Source organism: Amblyomma americanum, chromosome 1, assembly GCF_052857255.1.
Source record: "Amblyomma americanum isolate KBUSLIRL-KWMA chromosome 1, ASM5285725v1, whole genome shotgun sequence".
Lineage (NCBI taxonomy): Eukaryota > Metazoa > Arthropoda > Arachnida > Ixodida > Ixodidae > Amblyomma > Amblyomma americanum.
In genome coordinates, this window is record NC_135497.1 from 547,710,977 (window position 1) to 547,737,878 (window position 26,902).

General features: G+C 45.5%; 2 protein-coding genes across 2 annotated transcripts in view; one reads left to right on the top strand and one right to left on the bottom strand.

Moving 5' to 3' along the window:
* HtrA2 (HTRA2-related serine protease) overlaps positions 1-25,672 on the bottom strand; it is a 54,347-nt gene extending 28,675 nt beyond the window's left edge. The window contains exons 1-4 of the mRNA XM_077651057.1: positions 25,366-25,672; positions 23,231-23,468; positions 11,417-11,618; positions 3,554-3,778 (exon numbers count right to left, since the gene is read on the bottom strand). Coding sequence (XP_077507183.1) covers positions 3,554-3,778; positions 11,417-11,618; positions 23,231-23,468; positions 25,366-25,489 — 789 coding nt within the window. The 5' untranslated portion in view covers positions 25,490-25,672. The remainder of the gene's footprint in view (positions 1-3,553; positions 3,779-11,416; positions 11,619-23,230; positions 23,469-25,365) is intronic.
* On the top strand, positions 14,779-17,968 carry LOC144108046 (uncharacterized). Its single transcript, XM_077641330.1, has one exon. It carries the CDS (start codon positions 16,203-16,205, stop codon positions 17,481-17,483), a length of 1,281 nt encoding a protein of 426 aa, XP_077497456.1. The 5' UTR covers positions 14,779-16,202; the 3' UTR covers positions 17,484-17,968.
* Positions 25,673-26,902: the final 1,230 nt, after the last annotated feature.

The following is a 26,902-nucleotide window of genomic DNA, read 5'->3' on the forward strand; positions in this document are numbered from 1 at the left end:
AGGTGAGACCATGTTACATTGTGTGCCATATTAATGGCTGAGCATTTGAACAAGTATGCAATGAATATATTTCTTTATGTAAGACCATGTCAGTAGGCAAAATGTAGTTATGCCGACAGTAAAAAAATATTAGTGCAGTCTTAGTAACAGTGCCAAAGAGGCTGTTCTAGTGCATGCAAAAGGTTAATCTGAAGAATTTAAATGCTGGTGCTGATTGCAAGGTGGCAGACCACATAGTAGTCAACCAACGTGGGAAATACCCTCATTTTTACCTTTCCTCGCTCACTTTCTAAATTGAATCCTTGATCCTCCCCTACCCTCAACTTCTTAAAATTTCCTGGCCCTGCTTCACCCTCACTTCGTCCGCTCTCCCTTTGCCGTCTCCCGCGTCCAGCACTCCCGGAAGCGATGAGGGTGTCTCAGGGGCGAGTGGGGCTGAAGAGTCAACTTTTGAACTACTGCACCAATTGTGATAAAATTTTCAGGAATGGTGTATCTTCTTCTCATTAGACAATATTTATAATACCAGCTTCCTAGCTCAAACAGAAAAAAGTTATAGCTGCCATGTTGAGCAATCAGGTGTGTCAACTTAGGAAAACAATAATTTAAAAATAATTGAGATCTACTAATAGTTTGTGATTAGATATCTGCTAGATGGTTTATTGTGCAGGATAAGGTCATTTGCATGTTTTTGCACCATGTCTGTAACAATGTCATCACTCTAAAAACAAAGTTAAATTTTTTGGTTGTCATATGTCAGACATCTCAAAATATTTTGTGTTAAAATATTTAGCGACTTAAAGGGACACTGAGGAGAACCCTATCAATTTTTTTTTTGTTTGCAAAATCTGATAGTTTGGCATTTCATGGCTTTGTTGCCGCTTGTCCGGCATCGAAAGATGCATTTATTTCAAAGAAATTTGGATTCGAAGTTGAAAAAGTTTTTCCCGCCGTTCCGATTCAAACTCGAGAACTCTTAAGACGTCACGGAGAACTCTTATGACGTCACAGGACGAAGTGACATGAAACGTGACGTAAACGGAGAATCCGTGATTTCTGTAGGCTAGTGGTGCGGTCTAGCAGCTGCCGAAATGAAAGCTACCGCCGCCGCACGTTGAAGGCTTCTATCAGGGGTCGCTACCGTCGCTTCGTTTACGTTTGCACCGGTGTCTTGCCAGTGTTACGATGGATCCCGTTCCTGATCCCGACGACGTAGTTCGTTCTCGAAAAATCTCCAGCCTCCATTTCAGCGACCTCAGCCCCACAGAGCGTGCAATGCTTTTGAGGGAGCACGGTTAGGTTGGGTGCCGGCGGGTCATTTCCCCCTTCCTCAGTGAGCAGCCGTTGCAAACTAAATATCATAACCCCAGTGCGGGGAGTCGCGATGGGCCAGGACAAGGTCAGCGCGTTGCGCCCATCGGAGGCTGGCCGGGGCTTTGGTGCCAACGGATTGTGATTCCTTAAACGGCGCGGATGCACGGTGCAGCAGGCGGCGTCGAGGTCTCCCACGGCTGCAAGGGCCAATCTATTTATATATATTTTTTACCACGAAAAAACGGATGGGTGCTCAAGGGCGGTCGCTGTTAACGTTGGCGGCTTGAAACTAAAGCCGGCGCACGACGCTTCAACGGCTTCCGCTAGATCCAACGGGTCCACTGGATCGAGCTCTCTCGCCCACTTGCATGTACCTTCAGGTATGTACTGTGAATGGATTCAATTAGCCGAGAGCTCGAAAAGAACAGCTCCGCCCAAATGCCGAAGCTATTGAATTACGTCACAATGCGCACCTCGCCGCGGAGCCGAATCAGTCTGGCCGGGCCGGCGGCTCCTGGCGCACTCGGCACGAAATAGAGACATGCTCCAAGTCTCCCCACCAGTGCGGTCAGAGTGCGCCGAAGCCGCCGAACGCGTCGGCGGTCAAGCGCATTTGGAGTATAAAGGGTCTCGCTTTGGCCGACGTGACGTCACCGTGCAGCGCGCGCGCGTTACGCCGGAGCATAAACGTGCCTTAACAGAGCCTGCGCTTAACCATTTACCAACATATTCGGTGGCGGCATCTATGGGAGCCACTGAAACCCCCGCCCACTCACTGCATGAAAAAGAAATCCTGTGCCGAGGTTCGGAATCAAACCAGGGCCTTTGGTGTTTGAGGCGGAGACGCTGCCACTCCGCCACGACGGCTCAAGTTATAGGTATCAATAAAGGTGCATCTAGTGAATGCACTCTTCTGATGCAGAAATCTCCGCGCTTTCGCTACGTATATCCTGGCCTAACAGAGCTAGGCCATCAGCAATTTTTCTGAACTGCCTTGTACCTTGTCTCCCGTCCCTAATAAACACTTTCTGTTAAATAGTTTGAAGTTGACTGGCACAGCCGGGAGTGTTTCGCCGGGCGAGCGTGCGAAGACACAAGTGCTGCCTTGTACGATCACCGACCATCGTGCCATCATAGTTTTTCATCGACCGTGGCGATCATCTGACAAGCCTTGACAGGCTCCTTCAAAGGTTAACTAGCACTTGAAGCGGCACTTGGAGTTCCTCTGCTGTTCGGCGCTTGTAAATCGAGGCGCATCAAAAACAAAACCACGGGGCACGCAAAGCTCATAGACGCGAAGCGCCTTGATAAATCGAAACTCTCCTGGCCGCCTCTGGCGCCGTCAAGCATCGGTTTTCTTTGCTTCCAAGATTCAGGTTGTCTTTTGTCTGCCTTCCTTGTGTGATAAAAACGCACTATCGGTATCAAAACAAAACTTACTTCATTATTGAACCGCGCAACCTTTCTTTGTCAGCCTCAGAGATTCGCGGTTAAAAAAAAATTGGAAGTAATCTTCCTCGAAGGTGGCGCCTCTTGTTCCTTGTTATCTTGTTCCTGAGAAAATTTCAGTCAGGAAACCACCTCGAAAGCAGCTTTGGGAGGTGCAGTTTGGAAATCATATTTTTCCTAACGGTTTTGTTTTCCAAAAACTGAGAAAAATGAGTGCAAAGATTTAAGAACATGCTATTTTATCTTGGGGTAAAAAAATATCAAAGGGAGAGCCGACCAAGTGAGGGTAAGGTAGGGCCAAGAAATTTTAAGTGAGGTTGAGGGTGGGGGAGCATCAAGGGTTTAATTTAGAGGGTGCAGAACGAAAGGCAAAAATGAGGGCATTTGCCTCCTCGGTTCACTACTATGTGGTCTGCCACCTTGCAGTCAGCCCCAGCATTTAAATTCTCCAGATTAACCTTTTGCATGCACTAGACTAGCCTATTTGACAGTGTTACTAAGACCGCTTTTTTTACTGTCAGCATAACTACATTTCGCCTACTGACATGGTCTTACATATAATTTACATTAAACTTCAAAAGCCGCCGAGGTTTCTCAAAACTAAAAAGACTGAGAACCCTTGCTGCAATGTAGTCGGGCTGAAAGTGCAGCCGCTAGAAGATAGAAAAACAATGTCCTCGCACCTTCTGCCAAGAGCTGAACTGTATAACTCTGGCACTCTTAACCCCCAGTCAAATCCCTGCTTCAGTTTGGAGGTAAATGCAATTCAGACAGTGAGAGAGGTACTGGCCAGGTTGATGAGCGGTCCACCCGAGTTGCCAAAGTTGATGGCTGCATCTGTCTGGATGTAGTCCATCTCATTGTGGATGCCCAGCTCCTTGCTGGAACGGTGCACTGAGCTCACCACACCAGCCGTGATAGTGTTGTTGAGGGCCAGTGGACTACCCATGGCCACCACCCATTCGCCTGGCCGCAGCTGGTCCGTGCGGGTGAGTGGAAGCGTTGGCAAGCCTTTCTGTGGGAGCACACATGAATGCAGTCTGAGATGTCACACACTCGTGAAGAGTCGTCAGTGACGTTCTTGCCACTCAAAACAACTAGCTCCAGAGAATCCTGGCCATGAGCAGTGGTCTTAAGAATTCACTCCAGTGTTCACTCTCCATCAAATGGAGTGACCTAGACCCTACTAACACATCATTCTTCCTTTATGCAATCCCTTGGAGAGCCACTTTCATCTTGGTAAGGAAAGCCTGTTCCCACCCTTGTACTACAAGACCTCCCACAACCATTCCTGTATGTTTTCACACACTTGCCATTCTGAACAGTTCATGCTCAATCACTGAAAATAAGATGGCACCAATGACTGCTTTCCCTGTAGTATTAGGGAGGAGCATGCTGATGAAAGGATCTAAAAAAAGAAGAGTATTAAAACAAAATGCAGCACATTAAAGCACTGTTACCCAAAAATGTGCACAGAGTTAGAACTCAGTGCAAGCACACACGAGCACTTCCTTTCGTCCTCGTGTGCCGAATTTCAACAATGAAGTCACTCCAACTCGCAAGTTCAGTATTCTCAAGCAAAATTGAACAGGTCACCTGTGTTGCAGTGGACTTGCTGCTGAGAGGTGAGGCAAGCCTCAGAGATGAGTAAATTGCACCAATGAAGAGCATCAGGGCATCTAGGGCAAAATTTCTATTCACAAGAAGTACTAGGACAAAGAAAACTGAGCAGTGCTCTCGGTTTTTCTTTGCTTCTGTGTTTGTCATGCTAAAATCATGCCCATTTGATGCCACGATAATTTGCAGGCAAAGTGAATTCCACAAAACTTGAGCATCATTTTTACGGTTTCCGTGATGGAAAAACACATTACAGCTTTGCAAGCAGAAAAATAAATGCTTAGTTTTCCAGAAAACAAACTACATTGTGAGCGAAAAAATATGCTCACTACCACTGTGCATTCATTTTCCAGATTTTAAAGGTGGCAGCTCTTTCATAAATTACTGCACAAGAACGCTACGTGCACTAACCACTGTCCTATGATGAAACCATGTTTGACAAAGAGCACCCTGCACTGATTATAGTCAATGACTGATATTAACACGCTAGCGTTAAAGGCCTTGTGCAACAGAAAAACCGATGTTGCTGTTGACCAACGGCGTGGCTGAAACTTAGGACTAATCGACTGGTTCGTGACTTCACAAACACATGACCTCGCGCAGGTAATTCAAACACTCCAGTGTGATCACACTCTTGCTTCACGTATACACATGCTGCTTCATCAACGCGTGGGACCGACACAGTGAAAGACAAATTGGTGCTAGCATGCTCAGATTGGTCGCAAGCGTCTAAAGGTCGTTTATGCAAAGTAAAGTGACTGCGGTGAATTAGGTGGGATTCGAAACCACCAGCTTTGGATTGCGAAACGGGCACGCAACCCATAGGCCACAAACGCTCGTTGGTCTAAGCGGGAGAGAGGTAGACCTGGTGAATGCGCTGTACATGTACTGATGTGCACATAGTTAATTATGACTATGCTAATTAGTTGTTCTGTAATTCAACCAGATTAACTCAATTTCTGAGATGGCTCAATGTACTTCAATGGTTTGATACGTGTGTATGTGTGATGTATTGATGTGTAAGGTGTGATTCAGGCATCTGTAATCGGAGAAAGAGAGAGGCATAAACCCGTCGTGGGACCGCCAAGTGTGCCACCACTTGGTGATGCGATACTACTTTGACATTATGCCTTGTCTGCCTGGTGGAAAGTTTCCATCAGGCACACCTTTCCAACTTTCCAATGCCAAAGATGTGCTCTATGTCGATGCGGCTGAACATCTCTCCAGCCTCTCCTAAGCCCTTTCAGCCATTGATTCCAGCAGCCGCCCTAAAACAGCTGCCACTCACCTCCTCTTCAGCGTAGGCGCAAGAGGTGGCCCTCACTCTTGCTCTGACCACTCCCGATATTACCACCATTGTCAGTGATTCTAAATCAGCCATCCACAATTTAAGCGCAGGTCGGATATCCCATCCAGCCTTTTCCCTCCTCCTAAAACACCCTCCAGCCCACTCCATCACCCTTCTTTGGACCCCCGCACACACAGGCCTAGCTGGTAATGAGGTGGCTCATGCCTGCGCCCGAGGTTTCACTGTCCGGGCACCGGCCATGAAGTCCGCCTTCGGCCACGTGGCCCCGCCTACTGCGCAGGATCGCCTCCTCTCCTTTCATGACATATGTCACCATTACTCCCTCGGTCGCCTTCTATGCCCCTTGCCGACCGCAAAACCTCTCGGTACCGCGAGATTCTGAGGTGTCAGCTTCAGACTCTACCTTTCCCATCTCCTATCATATATACTAGGAGGAGTGGGAGGCTGCCCTATGCAGTCCAGCGCCTGATCTCCAGGACAAGATCCTGGGTTGAGCCCAGAGAGTAGTGGAGGCCTGCCTACCCTAGGACACTCACTCGCGGAGTCCGCCGACGGGTGCTGCGATCCCGTTCGTCTTAAAGTCACTTTAGCACACTTATCTAATTCACTTATCACCGCTCCTCCGATCTTCATCGTTGCACATGCCGATAAATGGATTAGGCATGCCCACTGTCATTCGCCATGAAAGTTTAGTGACAGTGTTGACCAGGAGTAATAACGCTGGCCAGGAGCATAGTGTACTGTAGCCAGCAGTGAACCAGACAAACTGGAAGTGGGACGTCACATGCCACCTGGTACGCGGGCCAACCATCCCATGTGCGAATCGGCCTTAAGGGCATGCCGCTCAGGCGACGTGTTCACATGTGGCTTTGTGATTAGGATCCTGTTAACCTTTCTTCAGTCTTGGTCATCCCGCACTGTGTGGCCCTTATCAAGAAATACATGACGGAAGCCAGTAGCACAGGGGATGCATTTTTTTTAATGCGTGGTGTCCATCAGTGGGGGATAAATAGGGTAATTATTTAAAGATAATTGATTAGAAAGCAGAATAAAAACAACCATATGCCACCGGTGGGAACCGAACCCATGACTACTGAAATTTCGCGTCCGCTGCTCTACCAACTGGGCTACGGAGACAGTTGTCCAACCTTCGGCTTAGATGGATGAACGGATAAGGCTGAACCCTTTAAATCGGGTGGTGGCTCATACAATTTAGCCATGACCAGTGAAATTTCGCTCTTGTCTTGATTTTAGCCACCAATCAGATAACCTTCGCTTGGTTACTTCTACCCGCCTAAAATCTACCTTCCCTTCACTGTCCTTAAACCCCAATGCCTTGGATAAATCAGCCCCGCTGCTTTCCACTGTAGGATGAAGCCCTTTACAGAAAAGTATCAAGTGTTGCCGTTTCCTCCTCCTCTCTGCACGCAACGCACAATGTGTCTATCTCGTGGTACCTGACTGGTACCTTGGTCCGCAAAACTCCAGTCCTGGCCTCGAACAACAGAGAGCTTAGAATTATTGTAGATAATTCGGGCATTTACCAGTGCCACCTTCGTCCATAGTGGCGGACGTAGTGCGTCCTATATTACCGTGAGTGCTAAGTGAAATGTGATCAAATGGTGAGGGCGGAAGCTGTGAGAGAACGCACTTAGGCTATCTGTTTTCTCTTCTGCTTTCTCATCAATTATCTTTAAATAATTGAACTATTAATCTCCAAAAGATGCACATTAAACACTTTTTAAAAATCTCCTACGTTCCTTGGTCTCCATGACTATTGGCTTCCATCAGGTAAATTATAACAAGCCTCTCATTCCTCTTCCATTGTCTGCTCAATAGCTTGCCGAGGGTCTCGGTTCCGGCAGTCTTGATGCCATAGATAGCATAAGAGGGTTCCCGCACAGCTTCCGCCCTCACCGTTCGATCACGTTTCATGCGGTAACATAGGACGTGCTACGTCTGCTGCTATGGATGAGATTGACGCTGGTGAACACTCTCAAGGTTCGCTTACACTACACATGAATACCCGGAAAGCAGAAGATTGGACGGCCATCGCTGTAGCTCAGTTGGTAAAGCACTGGACGCGAAATTTCAGAAGTCATGGCTTCGGATCCGACCTGCAGCCTGTGGTTGTTTTTTCTTCTGCTTTCTAATCAATTATCTTTAAATAATTGCCCTATTAATTTCCCACTAATGAAAATCACACATTAAAAAAAATTAAGGGGACAGCATAACTGGTTTGGAGGGAACAAAGTAACTGGTTATTTGCCATATATGCAGAATTGGTTATCCTCTACATTCACAGATCCCTGGGAGTACTCATACCCCTCCTGGCGCAGTGTTGCAGCGGTTAAAGGGGCTGTGAAACACTCCTTGAAGGGATGCCAGCTATACTTCACATGAATTCTTTATGTCACACAGATGCTGACTCAAAAAGAATTACAGGAATCGGCGCATAGGAACGAGAGTTATTCGATGAACAAATTTAAAAATACAAGCAAACAAAATGCTGCCCTCAACTTGACTTTCGCAGTGCTTCCCTTTCCCATTTCACTTTTCCAATGACACCACTGGGTGGGACCAATCAAAACAGCCTGTCTGAGCACATCGCGGAAGTTTGCACTCCATGGTTGCCTGCTCTCTAACTCTTTCTTGCCAAGGCTGGCAACACCGTTTGCATGGTTACAACAACCATGTGAACACCCAGCTGACCCAGGGATGCTTCATCGTCACGTCGACGGCGCAGAAAGGAACACTGACCAATGGTCTTCCCTCACTTATCCAAACTCGAGTGCGAGATATTGACATGGAGTGACGACCTGTGCGAAATACTACAAACATTTAGCATAGCGGGCACCGTTACCGCTTACCATGCACCGTGGTCCGCCACTACGAACACGCCAATTGGTAACGGCAAGCAAGGCGCGCGTGCTGGATTGATGGATGGATGAATGGATGGATAAAGCTGAACCCTTTAAATTGGGCGGTGGCTCACACCACCTAACCATGACTCGTGCAATTTCACTCTTGTCTTGATTTTAGCCACCAATCAGATAACCTTCGCTTGGTTATTTCTACCCGCTTAAAAACTATTTTTCTGTCTCTGCCCTTAAACCCCAAGATTTTGAATAAATCAGCCCCGCTGCTTTCCACTGCAGGGTGAAGCCCTTTATAGAAATGTATCAAGTGTTCAGCCGTTTCCTCCTCCTCTCCACACGCATCGCATCAAGTGTCTATCTCGTGGTACCCGACTCTATATGTCTTAGTCCGCAAAACTTCCTTCCTGGCCTCGAACAACAAAGAGCTTCCCCTACAATTATCATAGACATTTTCTCTGTCCCTATACGTTCCATTGCTTCATCCCCTTCTGGCCGAATACCCTGATCTGCCACTATAAGCCTCTGCTCTAGCGTTGTCTTATTACTGTTGATGGGAACGTGGCGTCATCTGGCGCAGCCACCCGGTGATCCTTCACAAGCTAACCATGTGTAGTGGCAAATGTGAAACGAATGGCTTTTTTCTTTGTGTCCTTCCTTGGGACCAAAACAAACGCTTGCAGAATGCAGTGGCTTGATCAAATAGATTCCACCAAGCTTATCTCAGGTACATAGAGAGCAGCCAGAAGTGCTGTGTGCTAGGTCATAAGATGCGTGCAGAGAGGTGCAGTCCTTCTATGCAAAACAATGCGCAGAGCCTCTGGTGGTGTTTCTTTTTGTTTTACTTGCTTTGCAGTACTTTTACGCAAGGCAAACTTGTTGGTTGTGTTGATCTAACACAAAATGCAAAACACGACAAAATGTACATTCATTTATTAGCATAATGTGCAGTATATTCACTATTTGTCCAATGATGTCATACCGACTGCTAAAATCCGCTGCTGTGTGGTGACACCTTCAACGCCATGAATTTGTTTTTGCAAGCTAATTAAGATATTAAAAACTAGCATATGAGCAGTACGACCGATGCTAATAGCATCACTATAACTCACTCTATACAAAACAACAGGCAAAACAATATACTGAAATTGTGTTCCACTGCCCCTTTAAGCAATGCACCAGAGCCCTGCGATGGCAGGTGCTGCCACTATTGGGCCTCGTTCAACCTAGGTTGCTCTTTCCGAGGGACCAGTCATTAATTAACTGCCACCTGCCACGGTGGGCAGTTTGCTCACTGTCCGGTGGGCAGGTTGTGATAACGCCGCAAGGTCATGTTACCTAGGTGGCCGACCTGCCTCCTAGGTTGCTTCTATGGGGATTCATGAATTTTTCACTCGCGGCCAACGATGGCGTCGCTGTCGTTTGTGACATGAACTCCTTCTTTAACATTAATGGCGTTAAAAACATCCCCTATGCTCCTTGGTTTCGGTGGCTGCTGGCTCCCGTCATGTACACCATAATGCACCCCTTTTTTCCCTTCCCTTGTCTGCCCTTGCTAAAAAAGGGCTGTACGATTGCCGTGGGCACTCCACTCACACAAAGGCACTGAAGAAAAAGGAAGCAGAAAAGCAGCATATAATGCCCCCGGAGGGTGCAATATAAGGTGCACAGAACTGCGCTGCAGAAATTACTTAAATGCATTACATCTTATAAAAAGATGAGTAGCAAACTGCAAACATAACTGAATGAATAATAATATAATTCAAGCTGTAAACATGTAAAAATGGTTTAGATGCACAGAAATAGATCCAAAAAGATTGCTACACTGTTGGTATGAAGAATAAAATAATCAACACATCATGATACAAATGAGAAAATGCTTCTCTCATTGAAAGAAAAAACAGCTGTCATTGAAACACTATCGTTGTATGCTACCTCTCAATGACTCTAGTGTGTGGGTGTGTAAAGAAACCACAGATTTATTACATATATAGACACAAAGCTTTCTAGCATGCAGATTGCGGTACGGGACTTTTGGAATGAAGTTTCTGCTGCGGGGGTTTTGGCACGTGGAGTTTATGGCACGGGACAAATGCTGCCAGGGCTTTTGTGACGAGGGTTTTGCACTTGGGCCATCGTGCTACACTCGTCACTGCACATATTATATGGCGGCTTGGGTATTGGCGGCAAGTGCGAATAAGGTCCGAAAAATGAGCAGTCAGTTGTGGTCCGCCCTAAATTTCAGGTACTCTTATACATTAGCTCTACGAGCCATGTTGCACCACCCTGATAAATTCCGAATAATCAAGCATGTCCGAAAAACCAGGGGTCCGAATTTTCGGTTGTGTACTAGTTTTTTTCTGCTGCATTTTCCTATTCGGGATCAAACAATTTCAAACTTGGCAAACAGGGGAGTTCGGCATTGCACTGCAGGTGCTTTTTAAGGCACCAGCTGCTAATTGTTGGTCAACAACATTTCCTGTACATACGAAATCCAGCTGTCATGAGGAAGACCGTACATTGGCTACACTGGATAAATTTTTTTTGCTCCATAAACAAGCTAGGAGAACGTTTGTCACAGTGACATGATAGGCAATGATTTTTTTTAAAGGAATCGGAGATGGTCAAGAGCAAAGACGTGGAATAATTGAGTAGAAAGGAGGTGTGTCATCTTGGCTGACCGCTACACCAAAGTGAAGAATGACTACAATGCCCACTGCAAGGACTCAATTCAGATGAGTCCTCAGCTGCAGGCGTGGCTGTTCTCAACTTGCAGATATCTGCTACATCAAGAAGCCAAGGAATTCTTTGACAGTATATGACGTAAGTGAGCAAGCCTGTGACAACTCACTGCTGCAATTCGAACAGTCGCCAAATCCGAGCGACGGTCGACAGCCTCCACTTTCCCAGTGAACTGGCGGCCGTCGTGCAATTTGACGGTGACGAGCCGACCATCGGCGACAACGTGTGCATTAGTCAGGATGAGGCCATCAGAGCGAACCACAAAGCCAGATCCATTGGAGACCGCTATCTGCTGCTGCGTGAATGGGTGCCTGCATAAGTGCGCGCATGCACACACAAGCATGATCACCACACAGATGCTAAACCATGCACTAGGTACCAACAATTACATGAAATTTTCAAGCTGCCCCCATTTCTCAAGAAAAATTACACGATAAAGCGCCATATCTCACCCACACGCTTGGCTTTGGTGCTTAAAATGGCACATAGGCAGCCGATTCTTCAAGTTCACTGAAAATTAAAAAAAAAACACAAAAGAAAGCGAGCCACTTGAATCCTCCTTGAAGCTTCCTCTTCACTGTGTGCCAAGTGTTCCTCCATGTTACCTATTTTTGTCTTTGTTTCAAAAAATGCTCTCCAAGCTATGCGAGTTGAGTGTAACACTCAAATATAAGAACAGAGTAAAACTTTGGACCCTGATGCTTTTCAAGGGGCCGCCCCGGTGGCTGAGTGGTTATGGCACTCGGCTGCTGGCCTTAAGGACGCGGGTTCGATCCCAGCCGTCGTGGTCGTATTTCAATGGAGGTGAAATTCTAGAGGACCATGTACTGTGCGATGTCAGTGCACATTAAAGAACCCCAGGTGGTCGAAATTTCTGCAGCCCTTCACTAAGGCGGCCCTCATAGCCTGAGTCGCTTTGGGACGTTAAACTCCCATAAACCACAAACAAGCTTTTCAAGAGCGAAATCGGCACCCCTTGAGACACTTTACCGGAGAATCCGATGATCATGGTTGATACCAAATTCTCGGGCCGGAGCGCATTGTGTACAGTGCGCAGAAATCTGGTTGTTCCGAACACACTCTCGCACCACCATCGATGATACCAATGTGCCAGCTGTGGCAACACTCTCGAACACCATTCACTGTCGTAAATATCCCGTGACCTCCGTCAGAACTGTATCGTCGATACTCTACTGAAGTGGTGCACCTTGAGCACACAAGCACTTTCTTTGGTGACTGAATGCTTTGAAAAAGTTGCGTACATCAAACAGGGCACTGCAAAACATGCCTACACAACGGCATGCTAAAGGAAAACAGCGAAGCAGAAAGCTATGTTACAATAAACATGATAAAAATACAAATACAAGGCGCTACCCAAAAGTTCGGGGAATTTAAACAGTGTGCGTGAACTAGATCTAGTGTGCCTTTCCGCCACAACATGTGACAAGCAGTCTGCCTTGTGTATCAGTGTGCAGTCAGCCGTGCAGCTGAGAGGATGTGATGCTTTGTCAGTGTGTTTTTGCAAGGATATGTATGTTTCACTGATTGAGAGCATTCATCTGACGGATTTTTAGGAAAAAAGAATATGCATCAAGTTTTGTTTCGGATTTAAAAAAATTGCTACAGAAACCCGTCGTATACCACAGGAAACCTTCGGAAGTAATATCAAGAGGCAAAGCAAGACATGGTTGTGGTATGAATGCTTCATAGGCGGCCGAACGTCCGCTGACAACGATGAGGGTTCCAGGCGACTGTCAATAAGCACTACACCAGAAAGCAGAGTTTCGAGAGGTTACCCTTGCAGATCGCAGGCTATCCATCCACGATGTCTGTGATATTGCAGGAGAGTTCAGTGCTTTTAAAGCCAAAGCTTTACTGGCCTAGTCAAGCAAGTTTCGCTGTGCGTGACAGTTTGACCTTGAAGTGAAGGAGTGATGCCATGTGACTCGCCAAAGCTGCAGCCGTGCGCTGCCGCTGCACCGACCGCCGCCTGCACATGCGCTTTCCACGCACTGGTTGCCAACAGCTCTGGTCTGGACTGAAGCAGATCCAGAGATGTGAATGTAGATTTAAGCACACTCTATAGAAAGAGTAACCCAGCACATAACGCTGGCCTCTTAACATTGTACGCCATACTGCTCTGGGCCAGCAATATCTCGTTCCACTCTTATACACATTATCGAAGAAACTTCAGCTTTCGGGCGGTATCCCTGTAGCTGTTATGACAACCAGAAACACAACAGGAAACAGAGCTGCGCCTGTTACTGCACATTTTTTGTTTTTTTCCTGTGACCAGAGCACAGCTAGTGTCGGCGGTATCGGATGCAAACAACCACTTTTCTGAAGTGGCGTCTCCCATGTGGCGCCATATGTATGGCTGAAACAGCAGCGCATTTGTTCTGCAGTCTGTGGCTGCCCTCGATGACTTCACACAGTTTTTTTTTTTTTTTGAACCCACGGAACCTATTCATCCCATATGCATGTGTCGCAACGCGACGCTGCCGCACGCAATGCAGCGTAGAGCATCTGTCTTTGCACCTTGTCGCCATGATGGCCAATTCGACCAGTCACTAGATGGCTGGGATAGTTTCAGTTTCTGGCCGCATTTCCGGTCTTTGGAAGTGGCACCATGGCTTTTCATTTTTCGCAGGCGCTTTGAATATGGAATGGTTTCGGGACTCTCATTTGCAGTTTTCTCAGCAACTCAGCCAACAATCCATGCACAATAACCTATCAGCCTTGCTTAAAGCACCATGGTTGCAAAATATGTTAAGAAATCTGAAAGAACTGCAGTAAAGAATTCAGTTGTTGCAAGTTTCACCTTTTTGTGCGACAACACATTTTTCATTACACAGGGCAGAATCCATATACCGTACTTAGTAGCGTAATTAAGCCGAAAGCCTTTATAGGCTCAAGACTCCCTAGCAGGGATGTTAGTAGAAAACTGTCACACTATAGCTGTCAAACGTGGTTGAGGTGTCCACCGAGATTTTGAGATCTGAGAGCTACTGCGAGCTACTGCGTCCTTCCTCAAAACACATGCTTTCGCATTCCTCCAGGTAAGCAGACAAGTGTCCTCACAGTTAAATAGTAATAGTTAAATAGTAATAGTTAAATAGTAATCTAAATAGTAATCTAAATCTAACGAACCGTTTGCTGTTCGGTTTGCCACTAGTCAGCCGGACCGAACGCAAGGGCCCCGTTTCATCACCTGTCAGCCCCTCTGCCTCCAAATGCTGGCTTTGCGATTTTATTGTTGCGCGTTTACTGCTTTGAGTTGCGCAAGTGCTGTCATGCAATCCCGTGGAGAACTACATAGCATCGGACGGGGCGGGATGGAGTATGCCTCTAATATTTTGAGTAAACTTTTTTGTTGGTCAGCGAGGGGCAAGAGATGGGGCGGTCTAGCTATAGACGGCAATATACAGTATATATTGCGCGTAATGACCTTTGTAGAGTCTTTTTAGGAAGTGTTATTAAAATCTTTGCGTCATTTGCACACCCTCTTTTTGAAAGAATAATTTAAACAGAAAAGTGCACAAATTACGCAAGTAAATACGGTAATGTTTGCTAAACGTTGCCCACAATCCTTATGCTACTGAAAAAGTTGTTGCTGTGCTTAAAAAGCAGAATGCAGCTAATTTTAATGTAACATCCAGGCCAGAATGTCTGCACACAAACACTCGTCCACTTATGCTCCTGTCACGCAGCAACAGTTCCCTAAACTGCACTGCTTATCAAATAGTTCAGTTTAAAAGAGTTTGCCTTGAAGACACTGTATTATGCCGCTGCTCATGTGCAAAACTTGTTCTAAGATTATAAATAAGACGAAAATATGAAACATAAGTATCCCTTAAGTCATAAAGCACCAGAAAAAGTGAACAACAAAATGCAACCGTCACTATGCGTGTCATTAGGCCCTTTGTTTAGCACTTTAATAGCAGTAAATAAAAAAAAGCACATTCAGTAAAGCCAAAAGCAGACATGCTGGTGTAGCACAACACAATGTCTAAAGAATGTTCTTGAAGAGAGCACAGGAAAGCACTTTTTGTGTAGACCATGCTAAAACTGAATCAAGATCAATGCAGCAGCCTTCAATAACCCACACCCATGTAAAATCCTCCAACACCATCTTGGCTCCTTTAAAAATAGGCTTTAACGGAATGATGTATGCAAAAGCCTCATTAAAGCAGACAAATGCAATGCTATTGCTCTGCTTCTTTTGTCACCTACTGCAATGCATATCTGTAGGACCTTGAACCTGACGACCCAAACACCCACAGCAGTTCTTTCTTTCAAGCTCACGCACATGTTGGCAATATGCTCCAAGTTTCAATGAAACAGTCAGATTGGCGCAATTATTGAAATGCACATACATTAAGTATTTTAGCAATGCCATAATGGAAGAATCCCCCGCAGGGGGGCGCCTGCAGCTTGCAGGCGTCGCGACGGTGAGTGGCGACACTGCGGGTTCCCGAGCATCCGCAGGGACATCCCCGCAAGGGGATGATGGTGAACAGTGCATCACCACGGACCCGAGCACCCGCGCCTCGCCGTGCGTGGCATCGCCGTGTCCGGGGAAAAGGGGATCCTGGTGATTGAGCCGATGCCGAGCGTTTGGACCTTTAAGGCCCCTCGGCGGAGGCAACACACCACTTTGGCCTCAGCTTCCTGTAGACGGCACCTCCGGCCTGACCCGACCGGGGGAAATCGGCAGTCGCCTTTTCCTGTCCTGCCCTCCATCTTTCACTTTCCTATCTCTTTCTTACAACTTTCCTGTCCCCTCCTCCTTTCTCGGTTTTTTAACTTTTCATAGGCGGCGAGGGTTAACCATGTGTGGCTGACAACCCTGTGTTATGCCGTATTAGGTTATAGTGGCGGTGTATAGCTGGTGTATGCAGGGCTTTTTAAAGGCGCCTGTCCCATCCCCATGTTGGGCTCCGTGGTGGGCGGCTAGCACCGCTGCCGAACACCAAACTTTTTTTATGGCTCCCCCCCTTTCAAAACCTGATCGCTCTCATAAAAGAGTGCGGACCGAAGATATAACTAATCAATGCTTCAGGAAAACGAAGGAATCATTTCCAAAATTTCATGTCCTCCATAGTGAGGAAACAGAAAAATCTGCAAGAACTATGTCCCCATTCTTAGTATCAAAATATCTGACTGATGCCATCGGTCCAGGCTACAAACTGTCAAAAATGCCCAATGGTGACCTACTACTTGAAATAAAAGACATCGACCAATACTCCAAACTTTCTAACCAAGTGCAAATTGGGGACAACATTGTGTCTATCACTGCACACCGATCCCTGAACACCGTCCGTGGTGTGATTTCTGAAACAGATTTCATCCACCTCACTGAGGAAGAGATGCTGGAAGGCCTCAAGGACCAAAACGTCATAAACGTACACCGTATAAAGATAAGAAAGGAGGACAAAGAAATCCCAACGAAACACATAGTGCTCACCTTCAACTGCAGCACACTTCCAGAGTCCATAGAAGCAGGCTATTTGAAAATAAATGTACGCAATTACATTCCACACCCACGAAGGTGTTTCAATTGTCAAAGATATGGACACGGGTCACAGAGTTGTCGTGGCCACAAAACATGCGCTAAATGTGCCTCAAAAGACCATGCTTCCGAAAACTGTGAAGGAGCAGCATTTCGCTGCGCAAACTGCGGAGATGATCACCCAGCATATTCAAGGTCATGTCAAACATGGAAAAATGAAAACGATATCATTACAATGAAAACAAAACAAAACATCACATTCAAGGAAGCGAGACGACTCTTCTACGCGAAGAACACTTTCACCTTCTCTACAAAAACAACCTTTGCTGATGTGGTGCGCAGGGGCGGTGCGCCACACAGCACTCCGGCATCTGCCAAGGCCACGCTCAGTGAGCCTATGGCAAAGCCACCCACGCCCCAGACAGAGACAGCGAAAGCTGCTCTGTCATCCCCAAAGCAGGGAGATCCATCCAATGGGTCGGCCTCCCGCAGGACTTCCCCCCAACGGGGAAGGCCTAAAAATCTGACATCCGCGGCTTCGCGGTCCTCCAGCACCTCTCTTGAGGTGATGGATATAACTCCCAGTCCGTCTGCTTTGAAGCGGCGCAACAGCTCTCTCGAGCGAAAAAAAGGCAGACCCCTAATTACGGGCCCAGAAAAGTAAATTCCTTCTGCTCCATTCCCACTTAACAACACAAACATGACTTTTGTGATTCAATGGAACTGTCGAGGATTACTGAGAAACTACAGTGACGTAACACATATTTTAGGGTCAATAATGCCCATTGCTTTGTGCCTTCAGGAGACCAATCTTGGTCCGCAACATGTGAATATCTTGAAACACTATAAAAGTTATCGACGCGATCGCGAGCAGTCAAATAGACTCTCGGGTGGTGTCGCAGTTGTCATTCAAAGCGGCGTCCCTACTCAAGAAATTAAACTTAACACAAAACTTGAGGCAGTTGCAGTTAGCGTCGTTACCTACAAAACAATAACAGTATGTTCTGTATATCTTCCCCCGCACATCACATTAACAGTCGAAGATTTAGAAGGCCTGATTGATCAACTGCCGGAGCCATATCTGGTAGTTGGCGATTTTAACGCTCACTCCCCATTTTGGGGAAGCGTACGACGTGACTCAAGGGGACAAATAATCGAAGATTTTATCCTCTCAAATAACATCTGTCTTTTAAATACGGGAAAAGCCACTTATTGTTGCCCAAGCTCGGCAAAAATGAGCTTTCTCGATTTAGCTTTTGCATCACCATCGCTTTTTAACGATTTTAAATGGGATGTTTTAAATGACCCTCTGGGAAGTGATCACCTACCTACTATCATCAGCCTCTCATCGTCTACTCCAGTCATCCCCACAAGACCACGGCGCTGGAAACTTCACCTCGCCGACTGGTCACTTTTTACAGCTAATGCCACACTAGAAAAAGAATTTTGTGAAGACCTTACTATAGACGGAATTAACGAAAGGTTTACTACATGCATAATATCGGCCGCTACACTAGCCATACCACAAACAACAGGACTCGTACACAAAAAACATAAAGTATGGTGGACGCAAGAATGCACATTAGCAAAAAAACAACAAAATAAAGCTTGGGGCTCTCTGCGTCGGTATCCAACAGCGGAGAACTTGATTGCCTTTAAGAGGGCCAAGGCCAGAGCGCGATTCATTCGAAGAAATGCCGAGAAATTCTCATGGCAGAAATATGTGTCTTCAATAAACAGCTCAATAACCTCAAAAAAGATGTGGGAAAAAGTTCGTAGATTCAGCAGTGACCATACCCCTTTCACACTTCCTCTATTGACTACACCCGGGACACAAACATCATTAGAAGAACAGGCCAACATACTGGGTGAGCATTTTGCTGAAGTTTCCAGTTCGTCCAATTACACAAACACGTTCCAGAAGCACAAAGCAATAGCAGAAAAACAAAAACTTCCATTTGCAGCAGGTATGCACGAGGACTACAATCAACCCATCACACTCCAGGAATTGATCAGGGCATTATCTTGTGGTAAAAAGACAGCAACAGGCCCAGATAATGTGCATTACACAATGCTTATCCATCTATCTGAGGCTGCCGTGCAGGCATTGTTGAAATTCTTCAACAAAATATGGACAACTGCGAATATACCTGAGGAGTGGAAGAAAGCAATAATAGCACTTTTCTGAAACCCGGAGAACAACCAACAAGTCCTAACAATTACAGACCGATAGCCCTCACCAGCTGCATTGCTAAATCTTTCGAAAGCATTATAAACATTAGATTGACCTTCACACTTGAATCTCGTCGACTCTTAGATTTACATCAATGTGGATTTAAGAAAGCATGCTCGACCATTGATCACCTTGTCCGCCTAGAAAACACCATCCGGGAGGGATTCATCCGCAAACAGCACTGCATCGGGGTCTTCTTCGATTTGAAGAAGGCATATGATACCGCGTGGAAGTTCGGCATCCTCCATGACCTAGCAGAGCTAGGGATCCGCGGCAGGATGCTGAACTGCTTGAACGACTTCCTGACTAACCGCACATTCAGAGTCCGTCTAGGAGCAACTCTATCAACGACATTCGCCCAAGAGAATGGCGTACCCCAAGGATGCATTTTAAGTACGACACTCTTTATAGTAAAAATGAATTCCTTGGCCAAAGTAATACCTAAGTCCGCAATGTATTCAGTTTATGTAGATGACATACAGATAGCATACACTTCTTCCAACATACTGTCCTGCGAGAGACAAATACAAATCACACTAAATAAACTGGCTGCTTGGGCAGAGAAAAGTGGATTCAAGTTCTCCCCTCAAAAAACAGTAGCTGTTTTGTTCTCATTACGACAAGGCCTACAGGTCGATCCCAATCTGTGCTTGAATCAAACCACACTGCCAGTCAAACAGGAACATAAATTTTTAGGTGTCACTTTTGACAAAAAACTTACATTTCTACCACACATTAACAACCTGAAAAAGAAAGCATCCCAAGCCCTCAATGTATTAAAGGTACTCTCGCGAAAACGGTGGGGGTCCGATAGAGCATGCCTATTACAAATATATCGCTCTTTGGTGCGCTCCAAGCTGGACTACGGGTGCATAGTATATGGTTCGGCAAGAGCATCCTACTTGAAACAACTGGACCCTCTTCATAATCTTGGCCTGCGCCTATCAACTGGAGCATATAGAACATCCCCGGTAAATAGTCTTTATGTTGAAGCTAATGAGCCCACACTAGAGGATAGAAGAGTCACACTAATATGCACGTACATCCTAAAAACCCGTTCTCTCCCTGAACATCTCTGCTATCCCATTGTTACCAAGTGCCCATCTAGGAGATTATTCAATAATAAACCGCATTTTATCAGGCCACTAATAATGCGCTTTGAAGATAAATGTGAAGACTTAGCAGTGCTGGACGACCTACCTAATATTGCACAAAGACATGAATATCTACCACCATGGTACAGCCTTCCTTCGGTATGTGACTTCACACTGACACACGTAAACAAAGAGAAAATGCCACACCCATCCAGCCCCCCCCCCCCCCCCCCTCCCCCCCCCCACCCCCCCCCCCCCCCGCCCCCCCCCCCCCACCCCCCCCCCCCCCCCCCCCCCCCCCCCCCCCCCCCCCACCCCCCCCCCCATGAAAAAAATGATACGATTGCCACAGTATGCATCGGTATTTACTGCGGAGTGTTATGCCATCTTTGTAGCTGTAGAACAAATAGTAAAACAAAACATAAAAAATAGCATCATTTACACCGATTCACTGAGTATGCTAAAAGCGCTGCATTCTACAAATGCTGCTGAACCGATAATAGGAAAAATCATACATAACATAGTTAAAATTACAAAGCAAAAACATAACATTATATTCTGCTGGGTCCCTAGCCATGTTGGAATTTTAGGTAATGAGAGAGCAGATGCTTGCGCAGCACAAGCTAGAATTGGCCATATAAAACAAGTTAACATACCACAGAGGGATTTTTCTAAATTACTGCACAGTAAACTCAGGAATAAGTGGCAGGTTGCATGGGACGAACAAACAAACAACAAACTACATTCTATAAAACCTGTTTTGGGAGAATGGAGATCATGTACACATCAGGAGCGTTTCATAGAAGTTATTTTGTGTCGACTACGCATTGGACACACACACCTTACTCACAACTTCTTACTGACAAAAAAAGACAAACCTCTCTGCGAAATGTGTGGCGATGAACTCACGGTAAACCACAATTTAATTGTATGCAAAAAACTGGAACAACTGAGGAAAAAATATTTCACAACATTGTACAATGAATACATCCCACTACACCCCATGTTACTTTTAGGAGATCAAGCACTGGTTGATTTTTCAAGCATTTTTAAATTTCTCAGAGAAGCCAACGTTTTATACAAACTTTAGATATAGAAAGCGTAACCTTTAACAAAAGCTCTAACCGTGTGTTTGGCGCATCATAGCCTCAGTTGCTTTTGCGCCATTAAAATCAATATAACTAACCAACATAATGGAAGAATCAAATTTAATTTCGACCACCTGGGGTGGCCGAAACATCACACGTTTGCACTTAATCTGCGTCAAAAGACAGCTGGGACTTCATCTTGTGATCTGGTGCTCAGCAGCTGAATGCCACAGCCTCTGAGCCATGCAGCAGGTAAGAGCACGAGGAACAGCTAGCAATAAGACATAATTGCAGAAATGCAAACTGGTGCAAACACACAAAAATTGCACGAATGCAAACCGGCGTGAAGACACAAAAACAAACACAGAGACAGGGCTGGCGCCAACAGGTGCCAGTACTGTCTCGTTACGACCAACTAGCTCAGAGTAAAGTATTAGAGGTTAAAGGAGCGTAGACACCTAGCTTTTGGGTTCGTGTTTTCTTCTTTGTAATGAGGCGTAAGGTATTATTACACATGTATTTGCACGTGGTATTCACCTATAACCGCCAAATAATTTATAATCGAATTTCTTTCTAGTGCTGTTTCGGTTTTGGTTTCAACAGCGAACAATAACTTTTACGTCAAAGTGTGCTTACAGGTCATGTTAGACATGAGAAAAACTGCAATATAACCGTTGATTCTACATTCGTTGTCATTCCAGCTCTTGAGGAAGGCTGACTTCAGCACTGCAGTAAATTAAAATGATCAAGCAGTGATTATATCGCTGTTTTTCCATGCCTCACGTGACATATAACCAGGGATTGGACTTTTCGGTTTTTATTTTTCCAAAATTCGTCTGACTTTTTCCGAAGCTTATTTCAGAATGCAAGTTTTGTTTTTTTTCGGCGAGTACTATTTTCGACGAATGAATTCCTGACTTTTTTCAGCGATTTAATGTGGCAGTTCTGTGTCGTAAAATGTCACTTTAAATCTGTCCCGGCATATTTGTTAGCATGAACAGTTCGTTAGCCAGTAGCTAACATAATTTACCAGTAATTTTGCACTGAAGTGTGCTTGTAGAAAGAATTTCTTTCATCATTAAAAAATAAACACAAATGAAATAAGAACTAGATTGACAAGTTTTCTTTGGGTTGTCACTCTTGGTTGAGTGAGAGGGTGGGGCATCACGTGATCTGTGTGTTGATGGCGGTGATGGAACTGTGATTCAATCGTCACGATAGTCCGAACATGATAGTACTTTCCATGACGACCATGCATGGCTTTGCGTCAGTGTCTTCCTTGCACTTGATAAGCCTACCCAACAGACTAACTACTCTAAGTGGAGGATGATAGTAAACAAAGCTTAGCTAGCCGGCGGCGAGAAGGTGGCACTTCCCGGTCTGCAGAGGAGTGTAAACAATCGGAAAAATGGCTCAAATCACTCAATTGCGCGACTTATCCGACTACACCACCATTTCATCCCTGGCTTCCCTCCCTACTTAGTTAATTTAATCACTTACCACTCCTATCTGTAATGCCTCAATGACCCTGGTAGTAACGAAATAAATAAATAAATTTACAACTCTGACTGAGTATAACTAGTACTCAACTGCCAGCTATCTATGCCTTGCCTGTCAAGAATACTCACCTTTTTTGGTTAAAATCTAATTTCAAAACTAAATTTGGCGTACTTTTATTGTTCTTTTTTTTCGGTTGAAACTGAAAAGTCCAACCCCTACATATAACCAAATTTTGACGTCACAGCCATCGTTCAGCTGTTGAAACCGAAACAGCACGACAGAAAAATTTTATTATAAATTATTCAGCAGTCGTAGGCGAATACCACATGGTGATTCATGCATACTGGTGTTTTCCGCATAATTGTAGAAAATAAAACATGCCGCTAAAATTACGTGTCTAAAATCCTTTAAGGGACCTTTCAATAAAATTAACAGCTTACTATCAATCTGTTGTTTCTCATTCTACACTCATTGACAAGCAAATAAAATGCCTTGCCTGCCCAGTATCTCTATGTAGACCACAGCAGGCGCTGTCTTCTCGACAGCATCAGCGATGAAGTTGAACCGTGTAGAGGGCGGAGGAGCTGTTGAGGCAAAAACGGTGGGCAGCCATGTTGTACGCTGCCTCCAAAAAAGGTAGGCCGACAACAATGCACCTGCCCCAATGGCATAGCGGCTCAGGCAATGGTGGCTTGAAGATGATTGTGCTTGTAAACTCCTGGGACCATTGGAGCCTGCAGAATGACATCAGCCACAGGTAGCATTTCAGGTACAAATGCCACACACAGAATGTGATGACAAGTGTCACAAGTGGGTGTTTATATTCAAATATAGGCTTCATCCATTTAAAGTTTTACACAAGTGCACGACACCATGCCACATGGAAGCACACTCTCAGCAGTTTAAATGTGTAGTAAAAAGCACAGAAGCATTGCGAGAATTTTATCCTGTGCTGCAGTAGTTTCATTGTTGATGAACAAACACTTTATTTTGTTTGCATGCAATCAGTGTAAAAATTGTGTAGACTACTTGAGCAGTACATAGCTCATAATAAAAGGCAAAATCAAGCAGCAGCCAACAGCGTTTCAGGTAATGTGCTCATAGCAACCTGGCCTGCAAGCCTACGTAGCTATTCTTTCCACAAGTGTAGCCTTTAGAACCAAGCATATAGAGGAATTAATCACCTTGAAGCGCATGCTACTCAAATACTAAACAATTTTGATGCTGACTGCACACTGAAATTGCCGGCTATTCAATCCCCCTTTTCCAAGTTTCCACCTTAGCTTTTGCACAAACATCTGGCAGTAATATAGGTCTGCAGACTACTCACACTCACATTCAGATCATGATCTGAGTTGTGAGCTAGTCCGGACACTCATTCGTTTTTGACCCGAGTCGCGGGTGAGTTCGGATTCACATTCAGATCATGATCCGAGTTGAGAGTCTGGGTTCAAGCTCAGATCATGGTCTATGTTTTCGTGACGATGGTGTGCGATTAGTTTTTTTCCTCCTCGTTTGTTAAAAGCAGAGGGGAGAAAAAATATTTACTAGCGCTACCAAGGACGCCTGGCGACGTCTCTGGGCGACCGAAGACAAGATTCTGCAGAAGCGAGGAAGACTGTGTTTTGTCCCGCCACACTTGCTAGTTTATGCGGGTGCGGTAATGAGCCGCATGGGGGTGTGTCAGAAGCTTTGACAGAGTCCCACAGTAACACTATGTCACTGCGCGGGGGGTTGTCCCTTGTTGCGTGTTACGGTTGGCTTGGAGGTGTGCCACTTAAGCACTTTAATGAGCCCATGTTTATCACAAGTCAAAATAACTGAGTGAGCCCAGATAGGTCGTGAGTCAAGGTGAGTGGTAACGAGTAGCTGACCCTGGTTGAGCCGTAAGTCGGAACAAGTCCAAATGAGGTGTGAGCCTAAATGAGTTTGAGTTCGTGAGTTCAAGTGAGCTAAGACATGTGCGAGTTTGAGTTTGAATGAGCCCATAGGTTGACCAAACTTTTGTGAGTGAGCCTCAGTGAGCACTCGTGATTTTGCCGAGGTACGGCCACAGTATTTTTGATGAATGAATAACGACATACAGTAGGCATCCTCCTCTGACCAGCACCATGGAAGGTTTCCCCCACTGCAACTACTACATGAGAAACCTGCTAAACTCAGTTCTACAGACCATATTCAACGGCACAATGATGGGAATAAGGCTGACAAAGTAATAAAACATGTTGTAAACGAGCACTAACCACTCTATCAGCGGATGTTCACAAGGCCAAAAGGACGCTGAAAAAAGAAGTTAAGATGAAGCTGCTTTTTCTTTTTATTATCACGGCCGTGGCGTAGTTCTGAAGCAGCTTGCAAAGGTAAAACATTAACTGCAAAAAATGCTAAAAACGTGGCATACACAGTGCTGCAAGAGAGCAGGTGGTCTTTGAAGTCTGTTGTGCACTACCACAGTTCACTTGAGGAGCGCACAACAGCAAACACCTACCGTTCGACAAAAACGAAGGCCCTGGACAACCTGCTACACTAACGCTCATTGCTTCATTTGCTCCAACAAAAAGAGTGCAGTAACATTTGTTAATGCACCCTACTTATTTTCACATTCATAAACACCACCATGCCCTTTATTACCGGAGTGGACCACCTTGCAAGAGAGGAGCGATGTGGCCGGCGCGACAGTCCGCGATGAAACAGCTGGTAGCCTTCGGCACAGCAAGGACGACAGCCGACACACGTTGGCAGTAGCACTTGGCATCGTTAGTTTCGAGGGCACAGCGCAGCACAGCTAGCTCGCAGCACTCTGGTTTGGCGCCGCTACGGCACAACAGCACAGCTGCGCTCGCACTCAACGAACACCGCTAAAGTCGGAGGCAAGCATACAGCCATACAGCTGAAGCAAGGAAGCTGCCATGATGACCTTTTTTTGATTTGTTTGCATGCTCAGAAAAAAAAAAAAAGTAACTTCGCAATTCATGTTTGCATGTTTGTTCACGTTTGCAAAACATTACAATATTTTATTTTAACAAGCTATGAGATAGATTATATAAAACACAACACGAAATCAAACTCAAAATTTTAAAACTTGCACTGCATGCACGTAACAAGTTTAACAAGTAGAAAAAAACAATTTTTATAAATTAATTGTATATGAGAACTTGCAAACTAAAAAGAGTTTTTAATAAATAAAGATGGCTATTGCTGATGAGCATTATAAGGGCGCAAGGTTGGCAAAGTGACGAACATCGCCTGGCCACGCCGGCTGCTCACTGTAAACATAGCTATAGTGCCTAGAATATACTGGCTAGTGTGCCGGCCGTGGCCTTCCTGGTGGCACCGCGAGCGATGAATGCCGACGGCCGCCGCATGGAGCGCTGCAAGTCGGGAGGGTGCCGCCGAGCCGCAACGCTCTCGCAACATCGGCAAGAGGACTAGTGCATTTTTGCTTTCGTTCAGCTGTAATCGACCAAAGCTGTCATGGAGGCAGCTGACTATAGGTTTCAGGGTTTGTTTTGAGTCTCTGTCGAGGAGCTGCACATTTAGCACTTGTCGCTTGCGCGAAAGCTGCTGTGAAATTCAGCACAACTTCGTGTTTCGAAACACGAAACTTGTGCTGTACATAGATATCTTTTATATATATATATATATATATATATATATATATATGAAGTACTTTTTCGGTAACATTTTCTCTAATAAAGTAGGCGAAACGCTTCGGTTAATTTTATTGGGTTATATTTAGGTGTTCTCGCTGTGCACGTACTACATTTGCGAACGAGTAAACACATGCAATGTGAATAACGCAGGAAACACAGTCGTGCAACACTCGTTTTTATTCACGTGCAATATCAATCGCGGACATGTTACAGAAGTACAGCAAGCAAGGCCCATATGTGCACATGAGAAGCATTTATTGGCAGCTACGCAGTTTTAGAAACCTATGCCGCTGCCTTTGCGCTTCCCTCTCTTTGTTGAGGCCCTTTGACAAAAAAACGAAACCTTAAGAGAACATAAAACTTTACAACGGTAGATAAAACTGCCTTTTCATGCTCTGAGCAGCCAAGTTGAGGAAAAGACAGTGTCTGTAGCTGACTCGAAAATTCAACTAAACTCATTTCATGGAGTTAAACAGGATGCGTTGTTGGGCAAGTTGGTTCATTGCAATAGGAAA